This window comes from Teleopsis dalmanni, unplaced genomic scaffold (genome assembly GCF_002237135.1).
Source record: "Teleopsis dalmanni isolate 2A unplaced genomic scaffold, ASM223713v2 unscaffolded_contig_1425, whole genome shotgun sequence".
NCBI lineage: Eukaryota > Metazoa > Arthropoda > Insecta > Diptera > Diopsidae > Teleopsis > Teleopsis dalmanni.
In genome coordinates, this window is record NW_024032807.1 from 1 (window position 1) to 9,256 (window position 9,256).

At 34.1% G+C, this 9,256-nt stretch overlaps 3 protein-coding genes across 3 annotated transcripts; 1 reads left to right on the forward strand and 2 right to left on the reverse strand.

Annotated features, from left to right (window-relative positions):
* Window positions 1-1,860: 1,860 nt before the first annotated feature.
* LOC119664108 lies at window positions 1,861-2,806 on the forward strand. Its single transcript, XM_038073663.1, has 3 exons — window positions 1,861-2,191; window positions 2,361-2,633; window positions 2,791-2,806. Exons 1-3 carry the CDS (start codon window positions 1,893-1,895, stop codon window positions 2,804-2,806), a joined length of 588 nt encoding a protein of 195 aa, XP_037929591.1. The 5' UTR covers window positions 1,861-1,892.
* Window positions 2,807-4,135: 1,329 nt separating this feature from the next.
* LOC119664109 (mucin-2-like) lies at window positions 4,136-6,875 on the reverse strand (the record flags this gene model as incomplete). Its single annotated transcript, XM_038073664.1, has 3 exons — window positions 4,136-5,386; window positions 6,269-6,416; window positions 6,458-6,875. Coding segments are annotated over 3 exons (1,737 nt in total), but the record flags the coding sequence as incomplete, so codon positions are not given.
* Window positions 6,876-7,420: 545 nt separating this feature from the next.
* LOC119664110 (mucin-5AC-like) lies at window positions 7,421-9,253 on the reverse strand (the record flags this gene model as incomplete). The annotated part of the gene is made up of 4 exons (XM_038073665.1): window positions 7,421-8,331; window positions 8,449-8,536; window positions 8,636-9,148; window positions 9,191-9,253. Coding segments are annotated over 4 exons (1,575 nt in total), but the record flags the coding sequence as incomplete, so codon positions are not given.
* Window positions 9,254-9,256: the final 3 nt, after the last annotated feature.

The following is a 9,256-nucleotide window of genomic DNA, read 5'->3' on the forward strand; positions in this document are numbered from 1 at the left end:
GATTTGCATCCGAAGACTCCTCTCTTTGCTGGAAATAATCCACTCAAGTACTAGCGGATATATGGATATTCTCACAATATAAACTACAAAAAAAAATAATAATATATTATTTCTATAATTTATATAATTTGGCAAAAAAAAGAGATATCAGTAACCTTTTAAATACGTCTCCAAAAATTAAGAGAATAATTTAAGAGAATATTAAGAGAAAAAATAAAAGAATAAATTATTTTGTAAAAGCCCATATAAATGTATAATTATGTGATAATGGCACTAGTAAGTGGTCATAACAAAAATACCTATATATTTTATATCGACCCTGTATATAGAAATATAGAAAAGATTTTTTTTTTACGATCAAAATCGATTTTTTTTATAATTGATGATTTGAAATTATGAAATTGTTATGAATTACTAAATATAAAAGAACTAAACTGATTTGAATCACCATATTTACGGGACATTGTCTAATAGGTAGACAACAGGTAGACAATTAGGTGGTCTTATCAACATCCACTGTAACTATGACTTAATGGAGGAAAAGAATAATGTCACTTATATGCTCTGTCATAGCTCAGTACTCGTCTAAGACAGATTTATTATTTAGAGGTCTTGCTTCCTCAAGTGCCATGTGTCCTTTTCACTAAAATAAAAAAGTGGTCCGCTGTTAAAAAATGTAGTATTACTATGGGTACACATAAAAGACATAAGTGAGCTTCTGCCAAGTATTTTCATTGTAACTACTACAATTTCTAATCCATTGTGTGGATGAAATGAAGTGTAGAACATAATTTTTAAACAATTCTTGTTTCACACGTGCTTTATGAGAAGGTGCCGAGTCAAAAGCAACTTTCAAAACATTTTCCCGATAATAAGTTGCATTGACTTTGACATCAGGTTCGATGAAAACGATTGGAGAGCGTCCATCGACGCGATCATAGCTGTCCATACTATTACTTGAAATGAAAAATACTTCGGGTGACAATTCGTAGTCTCAAATTTTAAGCATTCTGTACGCAATGCGATAATTTTGATAGTTTGTGAACTACTCACTGGAGAAAATTTTCTCATTATAGAACACAATGTTTGGAAATTCGGCACGTTCGTGCAAGCATAATAACTCCTTTGCTCTATCGAATCTAACTTTTTGTTGCTTTGGTGTAAGATCTTGTGTCTTTTCGAACTTATAAGGCTTTACCTTGAGTCCATTTTGGATTGTGCGTCCAATGCTTCGCTAGGATATTTTCAGTTGTTTTGGACATTTAATTAGCACTGGATGAAATAACGTGGATTTCTTTTAAGTCGAGCCTTCACTTTCCGAACCATTTTAGATGATTTTGCGATTTTTTTAGTCCACTACCATAGCATTTCGCGACGCTGCCTATACTATTATATCGATATATGATACGATACACAAATATTTTATTCACTTTGAGGTATTTGAGTTCACGAAAAATAGCTGTTTGTGATTTTCCGGTGAAATATAACGCAATCACACTATTACGTTTGAATTGCATTTCGAATAACTTTTGTTCTATAAAACTTAGACGCAAATGCTTGTGGTAGCTTATAAACAATTTAAACAGCTGTCATTTGTAAGCATTTCACGTAGTTGGCAATATCAGTTTGGCAGATATACCTGTGTGTAATTGGTAACACTTCAATCGCCTCACACTGTATAGCTACTACTCTACTACTTCCATAACTAAAATTTTATCACAGTTTAAACTATTTTGAATCAACCAGTTGGTCGCATATTGATTATAAATTTTATATTTTTTTAAATTATTTAACCTTTCTGAATCAAACAGTCATCTGAATTTATTCTATTTTATTACAGTTTGCAAAATAATTTTCTCATACAGAAGTTGAAAGCATGCTCACACACCAAGATGGGTAATAGCATAACGCACGCGTACCAAACTTCTACCACCACAAGAAGCCATAACTCACGGTACCGCCAACAAGAGCATGTAGCGGACTTTAAATCGAAAACCCTGCCAGCACGGCATACGCGCAGCTCAACATCAACGCACTACGATGTAAATTTCCATCCAGATAATCAGACCACACAAAAGAGTAGCACACAAGGCACACCAAATGGTGAAACATCCCGAATGCTGTTTCTTCTATACTTAATACACCGCACCTGGAATGTAGTTGTGGATAGTGTGGATACGCGCAGCAAGAGGTATGATTGCCAAATATTTTTAAAAACGGTACAAGTAGCTATAGATTGGAAGCCGTAAGCTATGTTATGAGCCTCGAATTTATTGTAAATCTTTAACTAAAATTTCAAATTTTAATTTCGTTGCCTCCTATTTATTTGTATTATTTGTTTTTTTTTTTTGTTTTGACAGGTCTCGTAAATCCAGTAGTGTGCAATCGGAATTGAGTACTCCACCGGCAGCAACAGCCGCTACGGCATATTTTGAGCAGGAAAACAAAAGCGGTGCTCCTACCATTACAGATTTGGATGATGATATCGAGGCTGCATCGTCGCTCTGCTGTTCACAGTATTCGTTTTGCAGCTGCAGTTATTGCTACGACACAACACAAAACGTGTATAATTCGATTGCAGACGATTGTTCCATCGACTCAATTGATGCACATACCATATCCAGATGCGAAAGGTAAGTGTTATTTCAGATTAGTGCAACTCTAAAAGAATTTAGTACAAGGCGTGCTCTTTTCTTTTTTATGTCAAATCCAAATTTCATATGACTATTACATGATATAAAAAAAATGAATTTATTATACGTTATAATAATAAATATTAAAATGATGTAGGATTTATGCTATATAAACTATACAAAGGTTGTATAATGAGGAGTACGCACACTTCTAAAAAAATTTTAATTATCGTTTTCTGATAAATATATGCACACTTCTATTGATTTCTGGAATATAGATCCATAGTTTATTTTTTGATAATATTTGGCTCCATAATATCGTCTTAAGAATTCCTTTGAAACGTACATTTACATTAGCTTATGGTGGGTATTAACTAACTTAAGAATATTCATCACTCAGTAAATATAAGTGAAGATAAATGAAAACATCGAAATTATTTGCGAATACTTAAAATAACATAGAAACTGTTATTAAATTTTTTGGAATAGATTTTTTGCCTATAACTTGCACTGAATAAATAAACTACATAAAGACTTATTTTGATCTTTCTAAAAAAATTAATAATACAATAGTTTGCTGCTTAAAATATCTTTGATCGCGTGAAATTTACAGTGATTGTAAAATGGTAAAATTATATTTCTATGTTTAAACTTATCTATCAACAGTTTGAAATGCATTACAGTTGAAACAGACCAGAATGTGATCCTAAAATCATGCAACAAAATTTTCAATAAAACATAATGTTTCCACATTTCTAACGATTGAAAAAAATATGTACACAATTTACCAACCCAATTTATCACGTTCTCAGCAGTGCTTCATAACAAGATCAGGACGAGGGTATTCCAACTTAACTCACCTCCATTTGCTCAAAAGGGATGTACAATCAACATACAAATGTGAATATTTTCTAAATATATTCATATATATATATTCTATTCTTTATTCTATATTCCATGAGCCATCTCAGACCCCACCACCGACACCAGCCCTTTCAACGCAATCAAGAATAGCAAGTACTATATAATATATGTACACCTATTCACATAGTTGGTAATATCAGTTTGAAAAATATACCTATATGTAGTTGGTAACACTTCAATCCCATAACCCTGTATATAATATACAATATTAGGTGATATAAAAAGTTCCAACGGTTTTTTGTCACTAGATGATATTGGTGCCCACACTAATCCGATTGTGTCAAATGATATATATCAAATATTATTTCTCGCCACATTTTTTTGAAGACAGTTGTGTGATTCGTTGCTTGCATATAAAGTAGTATCGATTTGAAATATAATACATAAATATTATTAAAAATAAAATAAATAAAAATTTAAGTAATTAATTATAATTAAATCGATATTCATTCATGCTCGTATTTAACAAATTTTACTAATTCCTTATGCCTAAATTTCATAAATCAAAATCTAGAAAATTAAATAATCTTTTTTTAATGCTCAAAATATTTTATTTATTAATTGATTAGGTTTCAAAGTTTAATATACTCGTAAGTAAATAAATTTAGCAACTGCCACAGAATCAACTAATTAATAGTAATTAATAATAAGAGTAAGTCTACTCTTTGTTTGCGCTGTTCTTCTTATAGGCAGCACTTAATTCACAAAGTTTGTGAAGAATGTAGTCCAATTTCGATGGAGTGTCAGGTGGAGCGTTATAAGCTTGTAGGTTACCAACCCTTGGTTGAGGATAATCCAATTGGTATGAAGGATATGCTTGATGACGCATATCACCCACATTCGGATACGATCTAGGATATGCAACTGGATATGATGGATATATAGGGTGATGCATTGAAGCACCATCATAATAATGTCCCATAGAAGGCTGATGATATGCTGATGGTTGATAAATAGAGCCTTGCCCAGGAGACATGTAGTCAAAATATCCATAATCATCTCCGTGATAACTATAAGGTAATGGCGGTAATGGCTTATAAGTGGGTTTCGTATATACAGTTGAAGAAACAGGTTGCATAGTTGATGGCTTCGTTGTCTTTGAAGTTGTTGAATTGTCAGAAGTAGTTGTGGTACTTTCAGTAGTGGATGGCAGTATTAATGTTGTAGAAAAAGTTGTAGTAGTCGAAGGCGATGGCGAAGGATCGCTGACAGTAGATGGCTCTTCTGTTGTTGTCTTCTTTGTAGTAGTTGAGGTTGTTGTATCACCAACAGTTGAGGATGGCTTAGTAGTTATATAAGGGTACTTGATTATTGTAGATGGTGATTTCGTTGTTGTTTCTAGTTTTCGAGTTGTTGTCCTCCTAGAATAAATGACAGTTGGAAATTCAGTGGTTATCATTGGATCTTTAGTTGCCTCACTTGGTTTTTCTGTAGTTGTAGGTTTAGCTGTCGTTCCCTTTGTGGTTGTTGTAAAAGGTTTCTCTGTAGATGTCGTTGTTTTTGGCCTCTTTGTGTATACTGTAGATTCAACTGTCGTTTTTGTGGTTGTGGTTCTTGGTTTTGCTGTCGTTGTTATTTTGGTAGTTGTGGTTGTGTCAGTTGGTTTTTCTGTAGTTGTAGGTTCAGCTGTCGTTGTTATTTTAGTAGTTGTGGTTGTATCAGTTGGCTTTTCTGTAGTTGCTATTTTCGTAGTTGTGGTTGTATCAGTTGGTTTATCTGTAGTTGTAGGTTTAGCTGTCGTTGTTATTTTGGTAGTTGTGGTTGTATCAGTTGGTTTTTCTGTCGTTGTTATTTTGGTAGTTGTGGTTGTATCAGTTGGTTTTTCTGTTGTTGTTATTTTGGTAGTTGTGGTTGTATCAGTTGGTTTTTCTGTTGTTGTTATTTTGGTAGTTGCGGTTGTATCAGTTGGTTTTTCTGTAGTTGTAGGTTTAGCTGTCGTTGTTATTTTCGTAGTTGTGGTTGTATCAGTTGGTTTTTCTGTAGTTGTTATTTTGGTAGTTGTGGTTGTATCAGTTGGTTTTTCTGTTGTTGTTATTTTGGTAGTTGTGGTTGTATCAGTTGGTTTTTTGTAGTGTAAGCTTACTGCGTGGTTTATTTTCGTAGTTTGGTTGTATCAGTTGGTTTTTCTGTTGTTGTTATTTTGGTAGTTGTGGTTGTATCAGTTGGTTTAGCTGTCGTTATTTTCGTAGTTGTGGTTGTATCAGTTGGTTTTTCTGTTGTTGTTATTTTGGTAGTTGTGGTTGTATCAGTTGGTTTTGCTGTCGTTGTTATTTTGGTAGTTGTGGTTGTATCAGTTGGTTTTTCTGTAGTTGTTATTTCGGTAGTCGTGATTGTGGCAGTTGGGTTGTATTAGTTGGTTTTTCTGTTGTTGTTATTTTGGTAGTTGTGGTTGTATCAGTTGGTTTTTCTGTCGTTGTTATTTTCGTAGTTGTGGTTGTATCAGTTGGTTTTTCTGTTGTTGTTATTTTCGTAGTTGTGGTTGTATCAGTTGGTTTTTCTGTAGTTGTAATTTTGCTGTTGTGGTTATATCAGAAGGTGTGGCTGTAGCAGTAGGTTTTTCTGTTGTTGTTATTTTGGTAGTTGTGGTTGTATCAGTTGGTTTTTGTGTTGTTGTTATTTTGGTAGTTGTGGTTGTACCAATTGGTTTTTCTGTAGTTGTAGATTTAGCTGTCGTTGTTATTTTGGTAGTTGTGGTTGCTGTAGTTGTAGGCTTAGCTGTCGTTGTTATTTTCGTAGTTGTGGATGTATCAGTTGGTTTTTCTGTTGTTGTTACTTTGGTAGTCGTGGTTGTATCAGTTGGTTTTTCTGTAGTTATAGGTGTAGCTGTCGTTGTTATTTTCGTAGTTGTGGTTGGTTTTTCTGTAGTTGTAGGTTTAGCTGTCGTTGTTAAGTTGGTAGTTCTGTAGTTGTAGGTTTTTCTGTTGTTGTTATTTTGGTAGTTGTGGTTGTATCAGTTGGTTTTTCTGTAGTTGTAGGTTTAGCTGTCGTTGTTATTTTGGTAGTTGTGGTTGTACCAATTGGTTTTTCTGTAGTTGTAGATTTAGCTGTCGTTGTTATTTTGGTAGTTGTGGTTGTATCAGTTGGTTTTTCTGTAGTTGTAGGCTTAGCTGTCGTTGTTATTTTGGTAGTTGTGGATGTATCAGTTGGTTTTTCTGTTGTTGTTACTTTGGTAGTTGTGGTTGTATCAGTTGGTTTTTCTGTAGTTATAGGTGTAGCTGTCGTTGTTATTTTGGTAGTTGTGGTTGTAACAGTTGGTTTTTCTGTAGTTGTAGGTTTAGCTGTCGTTGTTATTTTGGTAGTTGTGGTTGTATCAGTTGGTTTTTCTGTTGGTTGTTATTTTGGTAGTTGTGGTTGTATCAGTTGGTTTTTCTGTAGTTGTAGGTTTAGCTGTCGTGGTTATTTTGGTAGTTGTGGTTGTATCAGTTGGTTTTTCTGACGTTGTTATTTTCGTAGTTGTGGTTGTATCAGTTGGTTTTTCTGTTGTTGATATTTTGGTAGTTGTGGTTGTATCAGTTGGTTTTTCTGTAGTTGTAGGTTTTTCTGTTGTTGTTATTTTGGTAGTTGTGGTTGTATCAGTTGGTTTTTCTGTTGTTGTTATTTTGGTAGTTGTGGTTGTATCAGTTGTTTTTTCTGGTTGTTGTTATTTTCGTAGTTGTGGTTGTATCAGTTGGTTTTTCTGTTGTTGTTATTTTGGTAGTTGTGGTTGTATCAGTTGGTTTTTCTGTAGTTGTAGGTTTTTCTGTTGTTGTTATTTTGGTAGTTGTGGTTGTATCAGTTGGTTTTTCTGTAGTTGTAGGTTTAGCTGTCGTTGTTATTTTGGTAGTTGTGGTTGTACCAATTGGTTTTTCTGTAGTTGTAGATTTAGCTGTCGTTGTTATTTTGGTAGTTGTGGTTGTATCAGTTGGTTTTTCTGTAGTTGTAGGCTTAGCTGTCGTTGTTATTTTGGTAGTTGTGGATGTATCAGTTGGTTTTTCTGTTGTTGTTACTTTGGTAGTTGTGGTTGTATCAGTTGGTTTTTCTGTAGTTATAGGTGTAGCTGTCGTTGTTATTTTGGTAGTTGTGGTTGTAACAGTTGGTTTTTCTGTAGTTGTAGGTTTAGCTGTCGTTGTTATTTTGGTAGTTGTGGTTGTATCAGTTGGTTTTTCTGTAGTTGTAGGTTTAGCTGTCGTTGTTATTTTGGTAGTTGTGGTTGTATCAGTTGGTTTTTCTGTTGTTGTTATTTTGGTAGTCGTGGTTGTGTCAGTTGGTTTTTCTGTAGTTGTAGGTTTAGCTGTCGTTGTTATTTTCGTAGTTGTGGTTGTATCAGTTGGTTTTTCTGTTGTTCTTATTTTGGTAGTTGTGGTTGTATCAGTTGGTTTTTCTGTAGTTGTAGGTTTAGCTGTCGTTGTTATTTTGGTAGTTGTGGTTGTATCAGTTGGTTTTTCTGTAGTTGTGGATTTTGATGTCGTTGTTATTGTAGTTGTCGTAGTGGGTTTCTGTGTGGATGCTGTTGTTCTTGGTCTTTTCGTAGATTTTGTTGTATTTACTGTTGTTGTTACTGTCGTTGACTCAGTTGGTTTTTCTGTAGTTGTAGGTTTAGCTGTCGTTGTTATTTTCGTAGTTGTGGTTGTATCAGTTGGTTTTTCTGTTGTTGTTATTTTGGTAGTTGTGGTTGTATCAGTTGGTTTTTGTGTTGTTGTTATTTTGGTAGTTGTGGTTGTATCAGTTGGTTTTTCTGTAGTTGTAGGTTTAGCTGTCGTTGTTATTTTCGTAGTTGTGGTTGTATCAGTTGGTTTTTCTGTAGTTGTAGGTTTTTCTGTTGTTGTTATTTTGGTAGTTGTGGTTGTATCAGTTGGTTTTTCTGTAGTTGTAGGTTTAGCTGTCGTTGTTATTTTGGTAGTTGTGGTTGTACCAATTGGTTTTTCTGTAGTTGTAGATTTAGCTGTCGTTGTTATTTTGGTAGTTGTGGTTGTATCAGTTGGTTTTTCTGTAGTTGTAGGCTTAGCTGTCGTTGTTATTTTGGTAGTTGTGGTTGTATCAGTTGGTTTTTCTGTTGTTGTTATTTTGGTAGTTGTGGTTGTATCAGTTGGTTTTTCTGTAGTTGTAGGTTTTTCTGTTGTTGTTATTTTGGTAGTTGTGGTTGTATCAGTTGGTTTTTCTGTAGTTGTAGGTTTAGCTGTCGTTGTTATTTTCGTAGTTGTGGTTGTATCAGTTGGTTTTTCTGTAGTTGTAGGCTTAGCTGTCGTTGTTATTTTGGTAGTTGTGGTTGTATCAGTTGGTTTTTCTGTTGTTGTTACTTTGGTAGTTGTGGTTGTATCAGTTGGTTTTTCTGTAGTTATAGGTGTAGCTGTCGTTGTTATTTTGGTAGTTGTGGTTGTAACAGTTGGTTTTTCTGTAGTTGTAGGTTTAGCTGTCGTTGTTATTTTGGTAGTTGTGGTTGTATCAGTTGGTTTTTCTGTAGTTGTAGGTTTAGCTGTCGTTGTTATTTTGGTAGTTGTGGTTGTATCAGTTGGTTTTTCTGTAGTTGTAGGTTTAGCTGTCGTGGTTATTTTGGTAGTTGTGGTTGTATCAGTTGGTTTTTCTGACGTAGTTATTTTCGTAGTTGTGGTTGTATCAGTTGGTTTTTCTGTTGTTGTTATTTTGGTAGTTGTGGTTGTATCAGTTGGTTTTTGTGTTGTTGTTATTTTGGTAGTTGTGGTTGTATCAGTTGGTTTTTCTGT